The sequence below is a fragment of the Prinia subflava genome, chromosome 4 (genome assembly GCF_021018805.1).
Source record: "Prinia subflava isolate CZ2003 ecotype Zambia chromosome 4, Cam_Psub_1.2, whole genome shotgun sequence".
Lineage (NCBI taxonomy): Eukaryota > Metazoa > Chordata > Aves > Passeriformes > Cisticolidae > Prinia > Prinia subflava.
Window position 1 is genome coordinate 27,991,026 of NC_086250.1, and position 25,558 is coordinate 28,016,583.

General features: G+C 34.4%; 1 protein-coding gene across 8 annotated transcripts in view; it reads right to left on the reverse strand.

Moving 5' to 3' along the window:
- Window positions 1-25,558, reverse strand: part of CFAP54 (cilia and flagella associated protein 54) — a 108,252-nt gene that overhangs the window by 35,009 nt on the left and 47,685 nt on the right. For all 8 annotated transcript variants that reach the window (XR_010080238.1, XM_063396275.1, XM_063396270.1 and 5 more), the window contains 22 exons: window positions 24,531-24,620; window positions 23,754-23,880; window positions 22,880-22,973; window positions 21,805-21,944; window positions 20,112-20,330; window positions 19,577-19,713; window positions 17,703-17,854; window positions 16,835-17,062; window positions 16,395-16,618; window positions 16,160-16,295; window positions 14,778-14,892; window positions 14,070-14,222; window positions 13,358-13,555; window positions 12,394-12,481; window positions 11,741-11,947; window positions 9,438-9,504; window positions 7,572-7,754; window positions 5,034-5,120; window positions 4,001-4,123; window positions 3,051-3,104; window positions 1,662-1,878; window positions 1,174-1,268 (listed from right to left, as the gene is read on the reverse strand). Coding sequence is in view for 7 of the 8 variants with exons in the window: in XM_063396275.1 (XP_063252345.1) it covers window positions 1,174-1,268; window positions 1,662-1,878; window positions 3,051-3,104; window positions 4,001-4,123; window positions 5,034-5,120; window positions 7,572-7,754; window positions 9,438-9,504; window positions 11,741-11,947; window positions 12,394-12,481; window positions 13,358-13,555; window positions 14,070-14,222; window positions 14,778-14,892; window positions 16,160-16,295; window positions 16,395-16,618; window positions 16,835-17,062; window positions 17,703-17,854; window positions 19,577-19,713; window positions 20,112-20,330; window positions 21,805-21,944; window positions 22,880-22,973; window positions 23,754-23,880; window positions 24,531-24,620 (3,134 nt within the window). In the remaining variant the exon portion in view is untranslated. The remainder of the gene's footprint in view (window positions 1-1,173; window positions 1,269-1,661; window positions 1,879-3,050; window positions 3,105-4,000; window positions 4,124-5,033; window positions 5,121-7,571; window positions 7,755-9,437; window positions 9,505-11,740; window positions 11,948-12,393; window positions 12,482-13,357; window positions 13,556-14,069; window positions 14,223-14,777; window positions 14,893-16,159; window positions 16,296-16,394; window positions 16,619-16,834; window positions 17,063-17,702; window positions 17,855-19,576; window positions 19,714-20,111; window positions 20,331-21,804; window positions 21,945-22,879; window positions 22,974-23,753; window positions 23,881-24,530; window positions 24,621-25,558) is intronic.

The window sequence follows — 25,558 nt, forward strand, 5'->3', positions numbered from 1 at the left end:
TACCTGATAATTTCATACTATACTTCTCACTATACTTAGTAATTTAAAATAATAAATATAATGATAAAAACAACATTAAAGATGTCAAAAGAAGTATTACGTTCTTTATCAGCTATATTTTGACATCCTTGTGTGCAGCATGTATCCTGAAAGTTCAACTATAATTTAACTTTAAATTAAATCTCACTTGTGGAGATTTCAGCAGAATTAAAAATTAATTTAAAGGTTTGTATCTTCCAATACATTACTTTGAGCAAAATTAAGAGCTCTATTTAAAAAAAAACCACCAAAAAATCCAAAACATAAAAACCTCTCCAACAGAATAGAATAGTTAAAGAAAAATCAAGAGGCAGAAATATATTATGCTGCTTAAATGAGCCCTATTCAATTCAAATGAACACTTCTATTTTAGTTATTTATAAGTTGCTATTTTCAAGTTATACTAAAACTTTCACGTTTCTAGTGTATGACCTATACCAATTGCTATACAAAATCATACTCCCTTCTCCAGATGTACTTTTTGCATTACTTTGCTTGTAACAATGGCCAAAAAGTAGATACTTCCAAAGTGAAAGACCCCTCTGAATGAAGAATATGTCAGCCCTTAGTTTTGGTCTTTTTGTGATGTGAAACTGCCAAGCATAAAATTTACAATTAAATAAAACAAAATCCAACAAAATAAACCCCCTTCACAAAAAGAAGCTAATAAGCTGTGGTATTTTTTCTTCAAAATAAAGTACTAGACAGAGCAACATGAACAATTTGAAATATTGAATTTGAACAATATGAGAACGGTAGAGAATGGTTTTTTTATTTGAATAGAATATTGCCCCATCAAAGAGTCCCTCATATGTTCTACAGAGGGCACCCTCTGAAAGGAGATGATTTTATCTTGAAATCATATTCAGTCTTTACCCGTTATGCTGAAATAGCCACATCGACATCTGATTGTGGAGATACTTCCCATCATTTGAAAAATGATGCACCAAAAATCAAAAATGATTGCACCAAATAGTCAACACTTCATGCACAGTTAGTAAGACTACTAAGAAATTTTGAGTCTCCCTTTTCATACCATCCTCTCATCATAATTTCTGTTACATTGAAGGCATTAGAAATGTTTTTGGATCAATCCGCATTTTTTAATCCTTTTATCTTAAAAATCAAAATTACCTTCAACATGGCCATATTTAATTTGTCTTTACAGTCAACAAGATGCACCATTCTGTCCCTCTGTTCCTGCTGTCTTGAATTCTGATCAGCATCAACTGTCAAATACATTGCGGATAAAGTTTCAGATAACAGGTGCAGAACCAAAGCATTCTCAGTAGCTGGAATAACACGGCCCTTTTCTCTCTAGTTACAACGGGGACTTTCGACATCAAAATAATAATGGAACATAATAATAATAGTAATAGTAATAATAGTAATAATAATAATAATAATTAATAATAATAGAAGAATAGTAGAAGAATAATAGAAGAATAATAAAAGAACCTTAACAAGTCTTAATGCTTATTTCAATAATGACTAATTTTTTTCACCAACATTTAAAATGAGTATTGTTCATAACATGACATATTAATTTATATGCAGTTAAAAGTGAAAAAAAAAATGCTTGAAACAATATAAATGAAATTTTCCACCATTCTTATAATTACCTTTTACATTTGATACTTTAGTTTTGTTTGGCTCTGGCAAGTTGTTGTTGTCAACAGAATATACATTTTTTTCAACTTTTTCAGGTATATTATTTATTGTGGCAGTAAGACAAATGATGAGATGCATTTTGGCTAAGGTTAATTTATTCTTGATTTGTTGGCTGCACAGTGGCACCACTGTTAAAGACAGACTACAATTAAAAGTATCTTCCAGTACCTACAAGAAGTTTAACAATTGGAATTATTTGAAATGACACATTTTACATTTTTCTTGTTCTAGACATATTCTGCTTCTATTCATAATGATACAATTCAACAATAACACGAACAATATTAGTAATATTCTCATTTATTATGAACGAGTTATTATTTTTGTTTTTCCATACTTCACCCCTTAGTAGCACTTGCTACAGCCTCAACAGATTGGTTTTACAGCAGAAGGTGCACCTAAGAAGTTATAGCTATTATCACTGCAGGTTCTAGTTTTCTGCATTGTAGGTGAATCTGTAGTTCAAAAATCTCAACTCAGAGAAAAGTCTGTTGTTAAGAAAGGAAAAAAATTCTTATATATCACATCACTCTAGTCTATTTCATAGACTCTTTTTGTTATTCATTATAGCATCCTCGTTTCATCATTAGTTTAATAGTATCACTTTAGATTAGCAGATTTAGAAGCTGAAAGCCCACATAGATTTGCAAGATCATGAGACCAGTAACAGCACTAAATACACTGTGAAGTGCTAAAATCAAAAGCTCAAGATAACGCACAACTCCAAAATAAATCGGAAACTAGTGAGATCAAAAGTTGTCAAAATACACTCCTCATTTCCATCCTGTAATACCAACTGTTGCAGAAGAAAGTTTGCTCTCTTGTAAACAAGAGAGAAAAGTGGAGGAAAAAGGTAGGGGTTTTAATTTACCAATTTGTTTTAATGGTACAACTTTTTCACATTCTGCTAACATTTACCCCTACCAGCTCAATGGATCTGTGAGAAGGTTAATAAAAGGAAATTACTAAAACTGAAAGAACACAAAAGAAATTATTGATTAATAGGTGATTTTAAATAAAATTAGAAAATACTGTATAGACACTGGTTTATAGATTTACCATTATAATTTTTTCCCCTAGAAATGGACTTCGGTCCTGATCTGAATTAGGACAAATCTATGAAGACAACTCTGATTGATAGAAATTATAACATTAAAAGCCCAACACTCTCAATATTTTAGCAGGATAGACACCTGACCTTCCATATCACAACAAAGCCTGAATAATTCCATTAGTGTGTTTTGCGCAGAAAAGCCACAGATTTGTACATATTATTTCTCCCATCTATACATATATTTATGTATAGCACAAAACATTTACCTCTTTCTGATTCTTTTTACCTGCAAATTTGTAGCAGTCATGAGAGATTTTGAGGAATCAAATTTCTGTAAGGCCTGTAAAATGCACAAAACCAAAGAAAGTAATGTGTTACAATAGGAGTATAAAAGCAATGAGTTAACAGAGGTGGGAGGTGGGAAATTTCTCTTCAAATCAGCTCATTAAATTCTTTTGCACTGCTTCACTGTCTGCAACACAGGGTAAAGGAAGCAAGCGTGAAGTTTGTCCAATGCTTGACAACGCTTTTGGTGATAAAATTTTTCCTACTGTTCATGCTGAATTTCAGCTGGTGCTCTGTCCAGAAATGTTTTGTCATGTCACCTGCCCAAAAGCACCACTCAGATAAGGGAGACCTTGATTACATTCATCTAGGATTAAATCATTAGGTTATTTTGGTACGTGCTTGGGAAACAAGGAAAGGGTGGATATGGAGGAGGCTTACCCGATAACCAGATCTGCCTGCACAGGTGTGCTCACAGGTAAGACAAAAATCCAGGTCAATGGTTAACAGCTTCCAACCCTTGCAGCACATTAATGACCAGATAGAGGGAAAATTAAAGGGACCTGGGGTGATGTGAGTGTCCAGGCTCTGTGGGCAGCAGTAGCTCTTACAGCCCAGCACCTTCTGAGGCTGCCCCCGCCCTCCCCAGGGTCCAAGACCCCATGTCAGCTTTATCCATACTTTTCATGCCTGCATTTGAAATCCCACATTGTTTTTTCTACAGTACTATCTGCAGTACTCAGTGTACAAAACACATTTCAAAATTGATTTTTCTTCCTGCTGTTTAGTGAGAGACTTTAATGTCATTCAAAGCCTACCATTTGATTGATCTATTGAAAGAAATCTCGGAATTTCTTAGGAATGTGTAACAACTTGCAGATATGGAGTATGTGCAGTTTCATGAAGAAAATGGATTGTTGCAGTTTGATGTCATACTTTTCTGATGTTTACCTGCATTTGTTCAGTATATCTGTATCCTGCTGGTATTTTCCATGGAATTCTCTCTCCCGAAATAAGCAAAGATAGCTCATGAAAGGCCTCCGTAAAAAATCCTATATCTGTAAGTACTTTAATCTATGAAAAAATAACAAAGCCTTTGATTTGAATATTATTCATTATTCTCTTTGCTCAAAATTAAATGTATTTAAAGGTAATTTTCAAATAGATTTGGCTACCAGAATAGTACATTGATGGAGAATGATCTTCAATGGAAAGAAATCTTTTACATATTACAGTGAATAATTTCAAAGATAAGTTTTCTCTTTTGTAAACAAATCCTTTAAAAACTTGCTCCTGACAAAGGGGAAGAATTTGCTACATCTGCTGAGAGTTTTGACTGCCTGTCCAAGACCAGACCCTTATCAAAATCGGTTTCATAGATTTTACTCATCTTAGTCTCATAGTACTCAGCTACTCCACCTAACCCATATCAGCATTTCCTGAAAATATCTAAAGCCAATATCACTTTGACTCTTAATACTCTTAATAACTCTTGATAGTTAAAAAGCCTTAAAAAATAACAAAGCTCACAAATTATTTAAACAACAACAACAAAAACAAAAGGTGAACATTAGTAAAAAAACAAAAATCTGTTCCTAGATTTCACGGAACCTTGTTCTACCATAATAGTGAGAACAAATCCAGAAGTGGACATTTGGGGAAAAAATAGTCATTCATGTTTTGTACTTCAGAAAACATTTAAAAGAAAAGTGGAACAATATAAAAAATACCAAGTAAGAAGTCTGGACCAAAGAAGGAAAACCTCCTCTTCATTAAATAGAGAGTAGAAAAAATTCATGGAAGCACTTAACAGCCTATGTAGAAAACTAATAGTAAAACTGTGTAAATAACTCTGCTACTAAAATTGCCTTAAAGCATTGCTTTTCATAGCAGAAATATATGAATATTAAATTGACTACATTTAACAAATAATTGAAAAGCTTACTTGAAATACAATGGGTTTTGAAAAAGTTTATTTGATTACCTTGAGGATTCTTCCTTCAATACATTTAACTGGGTCCTTACAAATCTCAGATACAATATATTGGTACAGTGTGAACAGAGGTAAAATCTGTAGCAAAACAGTAGGTCATGCAGGTATAAACATCATACAATTATGGAAATATGCATTGCAATTACATTCAATAGTATATAGATGAGATTACTGCTTTGACCATCACACACCATCACTACTTCTTTTACACTTTCTGAAAGACTAATATGTTAAAAAGTTCTTCAGCTCACTAAAGCTAACCACTGATACTATCTTACATATGATTCACAGCGTAGAAAGCGAAGTTTGTCCAAATTATTCTCTTTTACTACATCATTACTGAGTAAACCTACCAGAAATAGGTTGACACAAGGGATTTCTAAAATTGTCTGCGTTTTGATGCCATTTTTTTCAATATAACTAACAGAAGGATAGAATTATGCACGCTTTTTAAAGTAAATACAATGAAGTCCTGCAATGGTCTAAGTGAAATTATACCAGTTGTAAAATAATGTGGATGGTGATGAGTCTTATTGACAAATTTATTTACACTAATTTTAAATTCAATTTTTTTGTAGGGACAACTATCAAAAAAAATTAAAACTGAGCTCTATTAAAGTACAGAGACACTGTATATCCTTCCAGTATCTGAAGGAGGCCTACAAGGAAGCCTGAGAGAGACTCTTCATCAGGAACTTTAGTGACAGGACAAAGAGTAATGGCTACAAAGTGAAAGAGGGAAAATTTCAGTTAGATATTAGGAGGAAGTTCTTTACTGTTGGGGTGGCAAGACACTGGAGCAGGTTATCCAGTGAACTTCTGGATGCCCTAACCATGTAAGTGTTCAAGGCCAGGTTGGACGGGGTGTTGAGCAACCTGGTCTAGTGGGAGACACCCTTGCCTTTGGCATGGGAGGGTGGGACTACATCATCTTTGAATGTCCCTTCCAACACTAAAGATTCTATGATTCTATGATCTGTCATTACACAACATTTCAGAAAAAGCAGATTCTTTCCTAACAGATTTATGCATTTATTGAAAATGAAAGAACTTCCAAAATTTAATTACTGTTCAGCTTTTACATTTTTCTTCACTTTAAAATGTCCCCAAGCTTAGAAAATGCTAACAGCATTGTCAGATTTTTGTCAAATTCACTTTAAGTTTTCCTAATATAGCATAATACTTCTGAATTTGGATTACAAATGCTTGAGGCAAGTGTTTTAATTGTACCCATACAGTTTCCTACTGATATTTGAAGTTGTTCAACAAAATTAGTCTTTGAAGTTTTATTTTTAATAAAACTTGAATCTAGATGTATTTTGATTCAAGCATCAAATCAACTTAGCACCCACCATCCAAAACGTTCCCACACAATAAGTATTCAGGGGAAATGAAGCTCTCTTTCAGCTAAAACTGCAATTGCTTTGACCATGATCCATGACCTGGATCTATATTCCACTGGTGAAAGTGCAGAAAGAATCAAATATGTGCATGGCCTTGTGAAGCAAGCAGTCAAGTGCCTCTGCCTCTAGGTAATTGCCTGCCCCTTGATTTTGCTGGATCCCCTACAGCAAGGACAGTTACACAAAGCTAAATAACACAGTGAACTCCAGTAATGCAGGATTGGAAGAAGCAACAGTGGAAGTTAGCATGAAGTTCCAAAAGAAATCAATCTAACAAATGGCTTGCTGACAAAAAAAATGTAACATCATTCTGCCTCCTCCTGTCTAACTCCTCTTCCATCTCCACCTCCTAACTTTTGTTACTCCCTGCTGCCAGCCCTGCAAGCTTTTGCCCTCCCTGGCACTGGCTCTGCCACTTGCAGGACCCTGCCATAAGTGGATTCAACTCATCAATGCAGGAAAAATTGATCTACTTTTTCAGATGGACAGTCATCTTTTCTGTCATGCTTGATTTACAGAGGTATAAGATAATCACCTGATAGGAAATTCTGTTAGTGTATACAGGACCAAACTAGAAAAGAGAGAGTATTGCACCTTTTTCAGTGTTAGTAATCAATTCAATATATTTATTCTAATGCACAGCACTGCACCTTTGAAGGAAGCTGGATTAAAGTGGAAATGGTCAGACATTAAATAGAAGAAATAGAAATATGACCATCAAGGAGGGAAGTTATGAAAACTCTTCACATAGAAGAATAAGAGAAGATGAAAAGGAGAAAGGCAGAAGGGACTTTTATCCACTGGAAGTCAAAGTATTGAAAGTATTCTGGACATACTGCATTTAAAGTATTTTTTGTACAGTGTATTTTAAGTAGTATATAATAGAAAAGTTCCTCTAAAATGCCTAAGCTAAATGACCGAAGTGTTGTCATCTTCCAGAATAAAAGATTTTCCTGTGTTTTCTCAAACTTGTATGCAGCAATTGATCCCTTGTTTTAAGTGCCACAGAACATAGCCATAGGGGTATTTTGCTAGAGGTTCTGAGGTACCTTGAAGGTACACTCACACAAAAAAGTAAGACTTGGTGTCTTACAAATCATTTCCAGAGCATAAAAATAATACTTACCATTAAATTTATTTTTGCACAATGTAGTTCAAACATAATGAAATTCAGACTTGCAACTACAGTAGAGACATCAGCTCTGTAGCGATCAGAGAACAGGTCAATACCAGGAATAAGAATATTGGTTTCATATTGTGCAAAGTCATAGTCAGATGTTGGATGTGGAAGAGAAGCCCTAAACAGGGTCTGAAAGTAATAACAATGAATTATTTGTGAGAAGGTGTACAGGTATTAGTAAGACACTATAAACTCCAACTAATAAATTACTTCATAAACACAACTCCATCAATGCCTTAATTATTCAGCTGTATCCAGACACAATATTGAAAAACATTTTTAGAGAAAATGTTTTATGTGTGAAGTTGATGGAGAAATAAGCAGCTTTGTAAATAGTCTAAGGACAGTATGTCTCCCTTGTTTCTGGGAGAGTTGCTGACTTTAAGGCCAGTAAAAATCTTGTTTCACTCTAGTTCCACCTTTAACTAAGGTCAGCTAGCACACCTTAAGTCATTTAACTAAACACTAATATGAAATTCAAGGAAATAATTTAAATGTTCTCTCTTAAAAAGGGAAGAATGCTAACATTGTATCTGATATTGTTGGATATTTCTTCCCAATTGTATTTATCTTGGTGTAATTAGCAATGATATGCTAGAGAAATTTGCATTTACACTCAGATCTGAGATATTAACAAGCCTAAAGCCTACACCAGAGGTGGAATTTAAACAAGGTTATAAAAGCTTTACAATTCAAGGAACATATTATAGCTTGAACTTCTTGCAGTACAGTGACAGTAATTGATTATATTTTTCAAGACAATCACCCTGCAAGCTGCTCCTATCCCAATTAATATCAGATCCACTTCAGTCAAGTCACAATTATTCCTACTGTTACACAACTGGAACAAATGCTTGCTACCATTTGTGTCAAAAGGAGGAATTGCCGTTGTTCAGCTTTGTAATTGGTCAGCAATTACAGTGCTAGAAGCAAGTCAAAATTCTCCTTTACCTTTGTTTCTTCAACTTGTTCTCCCTTTGGTGAACTCAACAAGTTTTCCAATGTGGCCTAGGAATGTCTCACAGCCACAGCCATGACACAAGATATCAGTGTCATTGCTTGGTTTTGGAAGAAGTCACATAACTTCCCGAAGCTGCACTGGGATGATTAATCATTGATCCCAGTAGAATATTACTGGCAGAATATTTGCATTTCTTTTTCCTGCACTGCTTTTGCTACTGGCATCTTAACTTGCATTTAAAAGTAAACTGATTTTTTTTTCCTCTATAGGTCTTTTTTCTGAAATTCTGCAAACTTAGTGATCTTAATTTCTTTGTGAGTGAAACTGGATCATTTTTAATATCCACTGGTTTTAGAGCAAACTTATTATAGAGCTGAGATTTTAGTATCACAAACTAACATTTTTCAGTTCTAAAAAAGATTCAAAAATTTCCTTTTTTCCTAAAGAGTCTTTGCTCTTGGTTGAAAATTTAAGACAAACTGTGAAACTCTACAGATCTAAAAGAGAGCACTCTGCTGTTGTAGATGCCATACAACTCTTCCTGAGCAGAATACTTCAAGAGAAGAAAAATATATTTGACTATCAAATGTTTTAGTCATCTTCCCTTTTCAGTATTTTTTCTCTGAGACACTCTAGCGTCCTACTGAAGTGGTAATTTTTAGGCCATAATACAAAAATAATGTTAAAAAACAAAGAATAAAAACATAGTATCTAATATGCATAAATTGTCAGCTATCTCTGATCTCCATTTTTCCTTTACCACCAAAATAAAAAGAGAATTATTTTAACAGAGGGTCATTCTATAAGCAATTCGTTAACTTCATGAATTTGAACTGAAATTGCATTCTTACCTTAAAAAGTATCGCAGAAAAATAGCAGTATTTTGTTCTTAATTTGATCTGTGATGTTGTTACATACCTAAAGCACAACAAATAATAAGAAATACAAATGAAGCCATCAATATAATCTTCTGAAATCCTTGGTTTTTTAGTCTAATGTGATAATAATACTAACACAATCTAGATGTTTTTCCTACTAGAAAACAACTGCCTGTTTTTAAATAGGTGCTCAGCCACACCATGCAAAGAAGCATTTGACCGTCCAAAGACATACCTAAACAAAGGGAGTTGTCTAGATTATCTTCAAATTCAAAGGAGAGACATAAGCCATCTAAGTGCATCTCATACAAAACTAAAACAGATAAAGCAGATTAAGCAACTCACACTTTAAACGTATTTCTTTCCAAAAAGGAAGCCTAAGATAACTAGCACATGGACTTTACCATGGCACGTGTCTAGCTAAATTTAATGATTCCCACAGAGTACCTCATCCAAGCCTTAAACCATCCTGGCAGCAGGGCAGTTCTATGATCAACAATCCTAGAAATCTTTACTTCAGATTAGAAGCCTTTAATCTGCATTTTACAGCCTGTGACTAAGTTGCTGTAGAAAGAGCAACTCAAGAGAAAGATGTTTAAAAGTCCAAGTCAGGTCTAAACACAAAAGAACCACCTGAGGGAGAAGCCAGGAGGACAGTTCCCTCCAAATCCTGCCAGGATTTGGAATGGATGTATTAGCAGCAAAGGGATAATATCTCTCAGGGTGCTGTTCCCTGAGACTCACCTCGGGGTTGCTGCACCCTGAGGTATGTAGGGTTTTTGAGCTTTTCTTGCCCGAAAAGTCCAGAGGCAGAGAAGACAAACAGAGCCTGCCAGTCCGTGTTTCCAAGGTTGTTTATTCTTTCATTATCTCTTAGTTCTTTCTCAGCTGTGCAAGGCGTCCCCAGCAGAGCAGGACACGCGGCAGACTGGGCAGATCAGAGGGTCCCAGACTTTATGTACGGTCTCCCTGGTCCAACCACCGTCCACTTTTTATTTACAAAATCTTACCAGTACTTACTACCTATGTTAACATGTTATTTCTACTCTAAACCAATCCTGGTGATACAACTCAGCAGAAAATGGTGGACAAGAACAAGAACAAGTAGGACAGGACCACTCCCCAATTCCTCCATCTTGCCTCTTCAAGCCCATATACCAAAAATCCTAGATTATACATTCACACTCTGTGATAAACTAACTACTACTTATTCCAAACTCTCTTGGCTTGTGATTTTTTGTATAATGTGGGCATTCACTCCTATGGCCAGGAATCAGAAGCAGTGTCCTCCTGGGCTCTGTGTGAAGCTGGCTGACCCCCTTGTACAGATCCCAGACCCCCCTGTCCGGCCTCCAAACCTTCCAGGGCGGCCAGAGGGATGTCCTGGACCCCGACAGTATCCAGTGCAGCAAAAGGTATCACAGATACCTGTAAAAGCAGCTAGGGGTTTAGTCTCACCTAACTGGACCTGAGACTGAACCACAGCTCAGAATTAGAAGAGCTGTCATTTATAGTCAAGTTAAACTCACTCCTTTTCTTTTTGGGTGCTAATTCTAAGTGTGGCAATGCCCCTTCATCCTGAAATACCCATGCTAGCACCTCAAAGCTACCTTGGTTTACAGATATTTTACAGTGCTATTTAAATATGACCTGCTTCACAGGTAAAGCAATTTACTTGGATGAAGCTCTGCCCCTTCATGATTAGCACATGGTTAGTGTGCTGCCTTGGGTACTTCTAGACTTATATTTTGTACAATACATTAAGGAACAGCTCAGAATAACATTCACAGTGTTTCCATCCAGCAGTCAAAGAGTACTGGATGGAAATATTAATTGATGGTAGATTTTTATACAGTAATTCAAATTTCATTTAGTTCTAATTCACCTCAAAAAATAGAAAAATAGTACTTTAGGTAGTAAATCTGACCTCAAGATACATTAATATTTAATACATGCAATAACTTGGGAAATGTGATATTTGGATTGAAAATCAATATAATTGTAAAATCCTTGCACTTATGACTTTTTATCATTTTGTTTTCTTTTAATGATCTCTCCATATGACATAAAGCTGCATTTATGATCAAAGATGAGCACTCAAGAAAAGGGAAAAAACCCAATATTCTCCAAAGAAACAAATTTCTCCCTCAAAGAAACAAATTCCTCTGCTTTTGATGAGTCCTTTTCATAACAACTCATTATTGGTTTTTAGTTAATTTGGAGTTGCCTCATATCTTGGATGAGCAGAGAAATAGCTATATGGGTAAGATACGTACTGAGCTATCTTAGCCACTAGGACTGCTGCATGTAAACATCCCCAAGCTCCAGCCTGAGAAAGAAATTTCTGACTCATATCAGTTGATCTTCCAACTGCAAAGCAGTCTGTAGCATCTTTTGGAAAACTTAACTCTTGCCAGGTGTTAAGAGCATCAGCAATGTTGAGTGTTTCATCAAGGGCTTGACACCAATATTTAAAAGCAGCTCTGTAACATAAAAAAATACCATCATATTGCTGACATTTTTCAAAGTGGAAGATAAAACCTGCTTCATTTTTGCTTTATCACCTGAGATTTAACTAATTCTAATTGGGTCAAAAACTGAAATACAGTTTTTACAACACACACACACAAAAAAAGATATCATTCCTGGTCAAGAGACTTATTGGGACTCAAATTAAATCATCAAGCCATAAACATTATTTCTTAAAAACACAAAATTGCATCTCTAATTTGCTTAATGGCAATTAGGTAGCTAAGAAAAATAAACAATGTCTAGGAAAAAGCCCTTTCAAAATATAGCTAATAGTACGTTAGATGAAAGAAGTTATATGGACTAGTGGACAGCACAAGAGCTTACAAGACAGTTGAGGGGTATAGGACTGACAATTAAAAAAATCAAACTGCTCTGTTTTAATTCAGTAATTGTGTACCTTTTATTTCCAGTGTAAAAGTGAAGATTTCCAAGTTCATGTAGAGCCTGTACCTTGAGGTCTCTCTGGTTAGTCATTTCAAGGATTCCTGCAATTTATTTTTATTCAATTTAAAAAAAATCATATCAATTAACTGGTTACTGAACCTTGAACAAATTTGCCATGAGTAGACATGAATTCACATGCAATTCAATGCATGCATATTTTTTTACATTTATTGGTCTTGTATATTTTACCTTCAAATGTACCATTTATTTCAACTAACTTTGAAAGCAAATGTAAGATATATGGACCTGTCTCCCTAATCCTCTGTATTTTTGTTTTTTCAGACCTCTCAAATTTCTTCCTGTTCACAAGAAAAACTGGAAAACAAGTCATTGGCCCTGCTAAACAACTCTGCCTGCATACAACACAGTAGCATTCTCACAGACTCATTTTTGGAACCTATGCTGCAAATAAAACCACTTAGAGCAACTGTTGACCTACTACACTTGAATTGTTAAGCCATACAGCAAAAACAGGTAGTAGTGAGGAGCTGTGACTGCATGAGTAAAGCAATACCAGAATGTAAGATGGAATCCAAGTAACTAGGTCACATGTTCAAATGCACAGAATCTGAAAAGTCTGTTTGCTAGGAAAAAAAATTGTCATGGAATTAAAATAAAACTGTTGAACATTACATCAAATTCTGAATTGGGGAATAATCAGAACAACACCACTGAAGTAATGCTTTTTCATAAAATGAGATAACTGTAGAAATTATGAACCAGCTAGTGGCTTGTTTAGGATCTAATGCAGGTTTCCTTAATCAAGAGGAAGAAGGTTGTATATTCCTGGAAACCAGCCTTCAGACAGTTACAGCTGTCTGACAGCAGAAAATAACATTGGAATAAACATATATAAACACAGATAGGCAGAATGTTGTTACTTCTGAGCTTCAAACAGAAATTTATGAAAAAAATACCTATTGTTTGCTCATAGGAAGAGATAATTACTGAAAGCTGTGACTTTGGGATTGGTCTACTCTCAACCATACTGGAGAAATTATATTTTTCTTGAGAAAGGTCACATGGTGCTGGTAGAAATATCACTTCATCTGCCACATTAAATTTCAGCTTTCTGCTTGAAGAGATACGACTGCTGATTGCTCTTCCAGCCTTTTCTAGATTAGAAAAGTGATTTATATGATCAGTTTGGAAAAGTATTATACTATTTCTAGTACCCCAAATATTTCCATGCCACATTAGTCAAACAAATAAACAATTCCTGTGTACCCTATATCCATCTGGTTTCCTGTGCTATAATTCTGTGTGTCTCCTAATTAAACTCATGGGACATAATTCATTGGTCAGTGTAACCAACGGATATGAGTTCTGTTAGTGAAAATAAACTTGGGAAGATCTGCCAATCAATCCTCTGACAGAGGTATGGCTGCAGACAGACAGGTGACACACCTGCATGAAAAAAATTTATCATCCAACTATCAGACAAACCATAGGAAATAAGGCTTAGAGCTTGTGCTAACAGAACTTCAAATTTAACTTCATATTCTATATTTTTTCTAGGTGTCAGTAACTAAAACTTGAATTTAGAAAAATCTGTTCGTTTCACTCTTTTTGCTATTTTAACTGCATATACACTTTATTAAGGGAGAAACATTTCAATGAATCACTCACCTTGTGTGTGTGCAAGAAATAATGAAAGTAGTTTTCTGCTGTGTCTCAGTGCTCTGCTTTGATATTTAGATTTTTCTAGAGTTTCTCTAAAACATTTCAGTGTGTCATTCACATCAAGAGGCACACAAACTAGGGCTTTTGCTTGATTGTGATCTAAAAGGAATTAATAATTATGGAGAAAAAATTGGTAATACATAAATAAATATTTTTAGTAAATCATCCTGTAAAACATATTTGAACATTTTCACAACTTCAAAACTAAAGCATATTAAAACTTTCCCCTTTTTTTCCTGTTGCTTTACAAATTAATGTGAATTTTTAACCACCAAGAATATCAATTCTGTCATTAACAGTGCTGATTTACACTAACTTCTGGGTATATTGCTGGATATCCAAAAATAACAGCAGAAAACTGGACCAAGATCACCACCCTGCCTCACAGGCTGTAGGTCATCTGGCACTGCTTTTCTCTGCTTTCAGACATAGTCTGAATATATTCTGAAAGACATTGACAACATTACAATCCATCCAAAATATCATGAACAATAATTTGAAGACAAAGCTCAGTTTAGAATAAAAGACACATTGTAGGAGAAGTGGAAGGACTATGATAAGCACAGGAAACAGAATTTTAAAAAGAATTCAGTATGAAACAAAAAAAAGACTTTGGGAGAAAAGAGAACACACAATACTGAATTGTGCTCTGACCTGTAGAATCATTACTCATCTCAGGATTGAAAAAGCATCCAGGAAAAGCCCCTTCACTGGCAGAACGAGCAATGGGCAGCTGTAACTTGCACCCTATGTAGTTTCTGCAACTCATCTAAAAAAGCAGGATTTGTTTCATGATAACTGATTAATATTAAGAAAAATCAATGTTTCATTCTTCCAGCTAAATATCTATATACTCAGTTATATGACAAAATAAAAAGAGGACAAATTAAGAATGACACCAATGGCCCATAACTAGTACTCTTGTCAGTAAGAGGTGAAACATTCAAGCCTAAATATTGAATATAAGTGTTTCGAAGTTACTGCACTAAACTTGTCTCTTATTTGGTATTTGCCATAATCATTAACAACTCCTTGATGTTCTGCAAATATTGCACCTTTTTTCCTCCAGAGGAGGGCATGCTTGCACTTATGGTAAGCATGCCTAAAGGACGTTGCCTGAAATGCTACATAGAGAGATACAAAATAGCTCTAAGGAAGTAACAACAGCAGCCTAATTCTGGCAGAGAAGCAAACATCCAGACTTCTATAAGGCACTAATCCACAACAAATTTTTTATTTTGCTAAAGTAGTTACACCACTTCAGAAGCAGAAGGACCAACAGAACTAGTTCTAGACTCTCTGAATGGCATTGATTTATAAAATGCAGCCATAAACTCTAAATTTCTTACCTGAAATCCTTATTGTTATTACCTAAGTAGTCTTTAATCTGTAAGCTGTCTTTCAAAATTGTTATTACTTTTCCACAGCTCAGTTATCACCATTATGAAGTGGTTTGCTATGGTGCCCTTTTATAGACAAAGGACCATGCTCTGAATGGCTGGGCCAGAGAGAGTCAGCAGCAAACAGAGAATACAGAGCACCTCAGCTGCCCTGGAGAGCCACGAGTGCCCTCAGAGTCCTGCCAGCCCTGGTCACTGGTGTGCTGTCTCTAGCCAAGGCAGTGGCTCCTGAATCCCGTGTTCATATTCATGTCCATGTTCGTGTTTATGTTCATGTTCACAACAAACCTGTTTGGTACTCCAAATCCCACTTCCCCCTCCTCCCCTTCAAGTCCTCTTTTTACGTTAGTAATAGAAACATCCTAAAAAATCCACAGTGAGACTGACTTCAAAACTTCTTAGAAATAAATCTTATGTTAAAAAAAAAAAAAAAAAAAAGGAAAATTCTAATTGCTGCTCTTGGAATCATGCCATACAAGTGTTTTCATGCACTTCAATCAATTATGTTCATTAATTTGTTATAATTTACTATTTGGGAACACTATAAGAAAGCATATTCATCTAATCAGTGAAAGTGCTTTTCCACATTTAGTTCACATTAAGAGTCAGTGCCCCAAAAAGAAGTCTGTGTTTCACCTTCTGTGCATCATCAGACAGGTATTTTGTGAAACGAGATTCATGGCTGTCTGGCCCACTGAACTGCTGTATCCTTTCCAGCAGCTGCCTCTGAGCATACACCAGCAGTGGACTCACTTGTTCTGTGAACCTCTCACTGCAAAAAAACCCAAAGTGTAGTAATTAAGGAATATAATGGTATATTAAACTATATAATGTTAACTTTTTAGTTTTTATTAGAGTTGGTATAACTTACTGTGTAAGTATGTTAAATTGTACAGCTATGTGTACCAGTGCTTCCCACTTCTTCATTTGATATAACAATTCTATTGTTTTAAGAATCAGCTTACATATCCATCTCAGGTCAACCACATTCACATCATCCAGGGGAGGCTGGGGATGAAGATTAGAACCACCATTCTCATCCACAATACCTCCTAAACAACTGGGAATGCAAAAGTCTCCTTCAGGATCCACAATCTACAGAGAAGAAACATTATTATACCTATTGTTTTCAAATGTGTTTTAGGACAAATCAACAACAGAGATTAGAAAGTACTGTAATCACCTAAAAACCAGAGAATATTATTACAGAGAATAACTTGGAGATACCAAAATATAATGCAAGAAAGAGAAAACTCTCTCTCTAGTGAAAATGTGCTAATATAGACTTGTCTTAATTAAAATAATTTTTACCTTAAGAGAACTGCTTGCTTGTAGGTCAATTATCATATCAATGATCATGTCTGATGCAAAATAATGTGGCAACCAGATGGTGTTCCAAAGAAAATCCCAGGTGATGGGAAATGCATCCATATGTGAATGTGACTGGTTAGCAATCAACTGGAATTCTTGAGTGTAGTTCCAAAGTTCTCGACAAGCATTTTGAAGCAAAGTCCAGTAGCCACCACGGTGAGCAAGAACCTGTGTATACCATTCAAAATATAATTCTACCTTGGAAATGCAGAAATTAAAAGCTTCATTTTTTTATTGTAAAACTTGGGCATAAGCAATCTTTCAGAATTACTGTCTAAGCATTATAGAACCTTAATTTTTTACATTTCACAGAAGTGCTAATTTATAACTGAATTCAATTGTAGGTTTTGGTGTGAGAATAAGAAAAAAAAATTAATTCACACCACTATATGTGTGTTTTCACTTGGGTTTATTAAGTTTTATGGGAAGAGAAGTTAGTCTGCATATCCCTTCAATCACCAGTTCTCCTGTTTCTAGTGTGACATTCACTAACACCTATAAAGAGAAAGGTGAGTCTGCAAGTATTTTCAGAAAAATTTAACAAACAAAAGAAGGCAGAATGAAAAATAGAACAGTAACATAAATTATTGTATTTTTGATAGAAATATATATTATGATAGGTCATATGTCTGACATTTTGTACCTTGTACTTGGATATTTTTCAGAAGATGAGAAAATATTACTGTAAACCAGTGACATTTTTTTGAGTTTTCTGAAGTGTGAGGTCTTTTCACATAAAAAGTAGTAAGTACCATAACACAATGCTTAGTAATACGTAGTTTAGTAAGACAACAACCACATATCTTACCACTGCTCTTTTCAAATGCAAGAAGATGCTTGTAAAATGCTTCAGTAAAAGGGTATTTGATGGCAACTGGTCCTGTTCTTCATGGGTCTTTGTTATTCGACTTTGAGATGTTCGACTCTGTTTATTTCTGTTCTTAGGAGTTTTATTTGTAACTGAAAACCAAATGTTCACTCATTAAAACTGAATTGAATTTCCAAAAAAAAAGAAAAAAAATGTCAGCTAGGATTTTCCTGTGGCACTAAATACTTAAATGTTAGGAAATGTTAAGGTTACGGCCAATGTTAAGTTTATCATGATTATAAGGTTATGACATGCTTTTACTTAGGAATTGGGAGAAGCAGGAATGAAAACAAGTTTGAGCAAAATAATAATGGGTACCAAATAGTTTCCAGCCTCAAAGATAAAACACAATCCTAAGTTAAGTTCTAGAAAGAAATCACTACAGCAAGAAATCTCTTTGCAAGCTTGCAAGAATCTTTCTTAAGCAGAAAACTCTTAAAGGAGATGTTAGGAAGAAAGGAGGATTTCTTACCAATTCTGCAGTATGTGTACAATTCCTTCATTATTTTATTCACTATCAGATATCCCCCAAGGAGAAAGGCAAAGGTTCATGGTAGTGGGATATGGAAATTTCTGAACAACAGGTTTCAGGCAGAAGCTAATTCCAAGCTATGTAGTATTTGAACTCTATGGCAAATTACACATTTTGTGCAATTCTTTTAATCAGAACTGTTGCAAAGGCTAAGAGATAGTAAGCAGGACTTTTATTAGGTTTCAGCCAATTTCAGTGGTTCTCAGTGACTGGTAAGCATCAAGGCAAAAGTGCTTATGTAAAAGTAGGCTGCTGCAAAGAGAACCAGTGAATTCAAACGCTAGTTTTTGTCACACCTCCTTGGAGAAGGCAAAGAGGACAGTTGATTTTACCAAGGAAGTCCTACATGGAAAGAGAAGGATTTTGATCTTTACTGCTGTGGCAAGAATGTGTCCCTGAAGAGCTACTGAAAAGACCAGCCCTGTGATTACTTGTTGAACTTTTGGTGCCTATGCAGACTTTGTGTTTACTTGTACACTACCACTAATATCTGAGAAAATCAAAGTCCTGCATTTCACAATTATACACAAACAGGAGCCTTTTGATTCCTGTTGAAACGTCATAGGACTAAAAATAGCTAGAATAATAATGTCAGATATGAAAGACAGAGAAATTAAATAAAAGTGGTAGAAAATAAATTGGTCCCGAGGTAGCTTCTGACACAGGGAAACACTGGGAAGAAAGTTAATTAACTTAAATTAACTTAATTAAAGATAATTAAGTTAATTAAAGAAATTAATTTCCTTTAATTTTAAGGAAAATTAAATTCTACTTAAAATTTGAAACAGAGTAATAAACTTCAGTGTATAACTTTAAAAACTACTTACAGAATGACCCGGGTAAATTTTGACCTGCTAGGAAGTGTAAAGGAACTACCAACCAATTACAAACTTCAGAAACTAAAAGAAATTATCAATGCATTCAGAATAATTCAGCATATTATCAATTTAATATGTGTAGGTAGTGTGGTATGTGCAAACCTAAAGCTAGTATCATTAATTTCTTTTAAAGTTACAAACTTGTTAATAAAATACAGGATAAAGAATAACTAATTGATAAAACATAACATATTTATTAATAGATTAAGCAATGCTCAGAATTATTAGATATGCCACATCACTTAGTACGACTTCTGTTATACTTCTATTAACTTGGCATGACTGACTATTTTTCCAAAGGTGATGTGGACAACTACTGATGGGGTCAAGACAGACAGAAATCAGGAGAAACAAAATGTTAAGCTGAAACTGATTTTCAGTTGTGCACCAGTAAAAATTCTTACAGGTTTGGGTTTCAGTCATTTCTGACTTTTCGAGGAGAGGAGGAGTTGGTTTTTCTATCTTATCCTCCACAGCTTCTCTCATCAGTACAGTGCCAGAATTGTTTAATGAGAATATCTCAGGATCCAAAATACTGTAACTGCAGAATGGGAGAAAGAGAAGGAAACACAAAAAAACCCTCACACACAATATCAAAAATAATTTTGATATACATACACAAAATTCAGTTTCTCAGAAGTGATTATTTTCCAGCAGCTTTAGGAATAAGAAATAATGAATGATAGCCAAATGTTATAAGGAACCAAAAAATAGTATAGTATATTTCAAAGCTTTCATCCAATTGATGAAGTTAGCTATCAAAATTGTGCCTGATGTCCACAGGATAGAAAGCAAAACTTTTTACATAGTAAGAAGTAATTTCTATTTGAAAGCCGAACTATTCATATGAATGTATTGTAATTCAGATCCGTCTGCATTAACAGCAATAACACAATAATCTACATTAACAGCAATCACTGATAGTGCTGTAAGATGTACCTGTCCAGATGCTGTGAACCACTAATTCCAATATTATATTGCTCCTCCAGGTTCTTTTTAAATAAGTGGTAGTGTGCAACTGCTAGATAGATATTCATCTGAGACTTCCAGGGCATCTCTTCAAGACACATTTGACAAAAACGACTTCGGGTTACATATTTACTCAGCAGCATCACTAAGGTTTGATAAGCTAATTTCTTCAACTTATCCTTGCCTTTCCTAAACCAAAACATATGAAGTAGCAAAAAATTAAATTCTGTTTTCTTGAAGCTCTAGAGAAGAAAGTCCTGGTAAAGATACACAGAAGTACACCGATGCATATTTCCAGATTTATATGCATAAGCACACAAGCATATGACATATTTCTAACTAAAGGACTTTTGCTTTGGTCAAGAAAAGCAACAGTGCTTTCTCTTTTTAAGTGCGCTTAACACACAATAAATCCTATTTTATATTTTACCAACTTCTATAAGATATTTGTCTTCACACTTTAAAAAGTTTAGCTCAGCTTGAAGTTATTTGTATCTGAATTATACAAACAGACTATTATAGCAAATACAATGTGCTTCAAAGTCAGTTCAGGAGAATCTTCTATTATACTATAAATCTGGGTAATTTTTTTTTACTGCTTTGCTTTGGTAGTTAAGTACCTCCAATATGAAGAGAACATTTCAAATTTGAATGCCTGTCTTTAATTTCTAGTCAAAGCTTTTTGAAGTTTCCCTGACAGATGAAAAAATCTGTATTACTTCACAAACACAGAGTGCTATATTCAAACCAAGTCTCATTTTTTTCTTTCTTTCTTTAATTAACTGTAAACTGATCCTTTATTAATCTAAATTATTTTTCTGCCTGTTTTCCATCTTTAAAATGTGGGCAGAATAGTGTACTACATAGAATTTTGATTTTATTATACAGCATTACTATTATATGAGACACAAAAGAGTAGCTGAAAAAAACTCAAGATTTAACATCCCCTCTTTTGGAAAATTTTTTAGGTTATTTAAAACACTTCCAGAATCAGTTACATGATTGTTTACATGCAAATATTTATAGTTTCCTATTTGTTAATTGCTGAAAGCATAAGTGACCAAAGGACCAAGTTATGAATACTACACATTCTTTTAGGTCAGAAAGTAATGTTATTGGCAAATTACCAAACATAAACAAATATCTGCCAAAAGGTGGGGTGAATTAATATCTTTTTTTTTTCCTTTAATCAAAAAACAGTCCTCTGGAAGATACAGCACAGATAGTCCAAAAAGACTAGCACAAGGACCACAAGAATCATTCTGAAACTACATGAACAACAGGAAATAATAAATATTTTATTAGCTTTTTAACAGGTAACTCCCCAACACAGTTTGAAAAGCATTGTAATACACAGATTCACAGAGCTTTCCCACCTTCATGAATCAACATGCCCAAGCTAACACAACTCAAACACAATCTTTGATTATTAATATAAAGACTGGAAATATTTAACAGCTATTTTCTTAAAAAGAAATGCAACAGATTTTGTTTGCTTGAGTGGAAACCAATTGTATACTAAACTAAATCAGAAAAATTAGAGGATTGTGCAGAAACTAGTCTCTTTGATATAAAACAAAAATTAAAAGACACACTTAATTGTAAACTATATTTCAGTCAAAATATTTTTCTCTATATGAGCCTGACAACTATGTTCATTTACTTTTGTGTTTCTGGAGAATTCATTGCATCTGGGTTTTTCATTAAAAACTCTCTAAGCGGTCCTTTCCTAGGCATGGCTTTTTTTGTTGGTTTCTTCGAAGGTGATGCCTTTGGCTTCTTTGAAGGTGAGGTATCCTTTTCCTTTAAAAAAAATCTTGAATCAAAATCTTAAATATACTTCAAATAATTGTTTATACCTACATTATCAACTTGAGGTACAGAGCAGTTTGGCTTATATAGGAACAGAACATTACAAAAAATAAATCCTGGAAATGATTGTCAAAATAAGGCTGCAAAAGAAATACTTAAAAATTCCAGAAAACTTCACAATTTTTTCTGGAAAGTACATGTCAAAGGCCTGACACAAAGAAGCCAGCCAAGTCCCTAAACATTTTCTCTCATACATCAGTGTTTTAATCACAGAAATAATGATAGTTCTTTTCCTAATATTATAAACTGTAAAACTTTGCAATGCAAAAACTGAGACAGAAAACCCCTTTTCCTGATTTATCTCAGATGCTAACAATATTACAACATTACTAGAGGATTATGAGGGAGAAAACTCTTCCTCCAAAATAATACAAATCCATTAAGATTATTTGTATCTTCCAGTAAAATTAAAAATTTATTTTAAATTAATTCTGAACAAAAAGCCTTTATTGTGCAATTAGAATATCTGCACAAGGAGTTAACCATGAACAATTACTCACAAAAAAGTGTAGGTATGTATTGTACAACAAGGCCTGAGCTGGTCTTCTTTTCTGAATGTGATGGTACCCAAGACATTTCCTATTACCATCATGTTATTTTAAAGGGAGTAAGGAAAGGCAAGTTTCTTCTGATTTTGGGACGCCTCATTCTGACTCATCTCAAATTCTCACAATTGTTGGTCTTTCAGATGAATCCCACGCCAACTTCCCTTCCTGGTTTTAGGAGTGCAAAGGTAAGCTGAAGACTAGAATTTGTATCTGAAATTTTAGCAGCTGTGGATGTCTCTAGATTAGGTTTTTATGAGACAATTTTTTAAAATTTATTTTGTTCCTGTGGTATTGCTACTCCTTAAAAATAAAACTCACTTTCTGAACTCCTCCAGCACATGTGCTTTCATCCAGAGTGAGAGATCTTGCTTGTGTTGAAATTCCATCAGCACCGAGGAAGTTCTCATTCCTCCTGATAAAAAATATTTCTAAAATCATCATCATCATAATCAATATGTTAAACTCCTTTCACAGAAAAGGTTATCTTTGGAAACATATAGAGCACTTCATGCAATTCCTATTTCATTTGCAGTTTTAAATTACAAAGATTGTCTTTCCTTCATCCTCTTCAGGAAATAGGAAGTGTTACTTTTCTAGGTTTATTATAGAAATCTGAATTTGTGAGTAGCAACTATATCACCTTCCTAATGCCCCTTAAAACAAAACAGTGTTCTTCATTATCCAAATTATACTACAGAATTATGCAAAGAATTTCTTCACATCCTATTGTTTTGGTCTCTTGTAACCACAATTCCTGTTCCCTAAAATATATATCTCATTTTCACTGATTATTTTCCTTTCATAGTTTAAAAATACTGATGTGCTTTTTTAAAACAGGATCTTTTCAGGTAATTTGAAATTGGCTCCACTTATCTTTTCCCCATAGAATTTTTTTGACACTATACTAGGCCCTGATCAGTTGGCTTTTGATTTAACCCATCATACCTTCCCAAGCTATGCCACCACCCCATAATAATTTGGGAAATCATCACATATTACACCTCCATGTATAGTAAGGTTACAATACAGTAGCTGTGTCATCCTCTGTGTCCATGGAACCTCTGCAGACTAGGAGTCATGGAAATTACTCCTGATGGGTCTTCTGACATGTAAAACTTACCATTTCTTTTGTGACTGTGACTCTCATGACCCTAAGCAGTAGTTTTTCACTACTACTATAACAGAGCTCTACCTTTTCAAGTAAACTTCCACACTGTCTGCCCACTCCAGAACACATTGAAAGTTCTCTTCATTCAGGACTTTGTGCAAAAGTTGAACAAAGAACTCAAGGAAGCGTGTTTGGTCTCTGAATTTAAGCACTGCAATAAAGTAACAATAACACAGGTGTTTATGCTATAACAGGATTCCGAATTCAGCTATAATTACAGTTATGTATGTCTCAAAGCCCTTATTTATGTCATGTTGTATATTCATAGTGACATCAAAACCAGGGATATACCATGGCAGCTGCTAAATGCTTCTTGCGACTGGACATCCAGAATCACAAGCTCACTCTATTTAAAACACTCCTAGAATTACAAACATTATAGAGATAGAGATTTCTGTGAATTCCTCTTCCAGTAAAATAATGTGGAAATAGAGTATCTCAATTTTAAAAGAACATTCCATACAAACAGAATCTTTGAAAACTTGGCACATTTTTTTTTAATTTACTTGTTTCTAAGGTTATTAGAAAACAAACATTATTCAATTTAAAATATTAATATTTTATATACTTAGCATCAACACCCCAAATATTTGGTTGCATTCACTTCTCATTTTATAAACACTCTTGTGTTTATATTAAGAAATTTTTATAAGCTAAAAATTCACTTGATCTTTTATATTTGAGAACCAAATGAAGATAACATTCCCAAGAGATTATTCCAAGCAAGAATGAGATTGCTTTACTAGCAACTTTCTGAAGAAAGGAGCCTTTACAATTAATATAAACACCAACTATCCCTACCTTCTCGATAAGCACGCTCTGATGGCCAACATGAAATTACAGGGTAGAGGAACAAAGGATATTCCTTTCCTGTAAGCTGTTTTCCAGGACCTGCATCAATAACCAAATGAAAACTATTATGAAAAGCAGTGAGAATATGCAATAAAAACTTCACCTACAACTGACAGTTTAAAAAATCCTTCTCTAGCACAGAGTTTGCTTTTAAATCTCCCACTGTCATCCAGAGAGAAATTCAATTGCATGTTCTTTACTTCTAATGTAAGTGGCTGCACAACTTAAAGAGCTCACAGATGTGACTGATGAACTTACAGCTACGAGACTAATACGGAGGATGTCTGGAGCTCATCAGAGGGCTAGCAGGAGCCATGAAACTCGTATGCGGAGAAAAATGTACAGAAAGGACATGTCAAAAAAAGCATTTAAGGCTACACAGCAAGAACTGATCACATGATACTGCTATTGACTAATGCTTGCATTCATGCTCTGTATATGGATAACGTAAGTAGGTAAAGGATTATTTTTGCTTAAACTAAATATTTACATAAATATATGTATAGAAATTCATTTGTATTCTATAAATAAAATATTTTATATAGAATACACAGATATAAATTGTATACAGAACATATAGGACAATAACTTGGATTCAAGCTTCTGGCAGTTAAACACAACCACACAACCAGCTGATGAGCACCAAAACAATGCTACATATACTACTTGTTATTTTTCCTTAATAAAGAAACAAATTTTTCCTTAATAAATCTACAAATTCTGTACTTAGACAAGTTTTGTGGTTGAAAAACGTCAATGCAGCAAATCCCTGGAAAAAGCAAGATTAAAAATGCACTTTAGAACCAGTTATAATCGTAGATCAATAGCTACAAACTCCAGTGAGAGCAGTTAGGTCTGTTGAATGTAAATGTCCAATTAAGTAGGAGATCCAGCAGAAAAATCAGACTTATTAAAATTTTCTTTTTAGGATGCCCTTTCTTAGTATTCTCTCCCCTTGGACAAGTTCAAAAATAAGT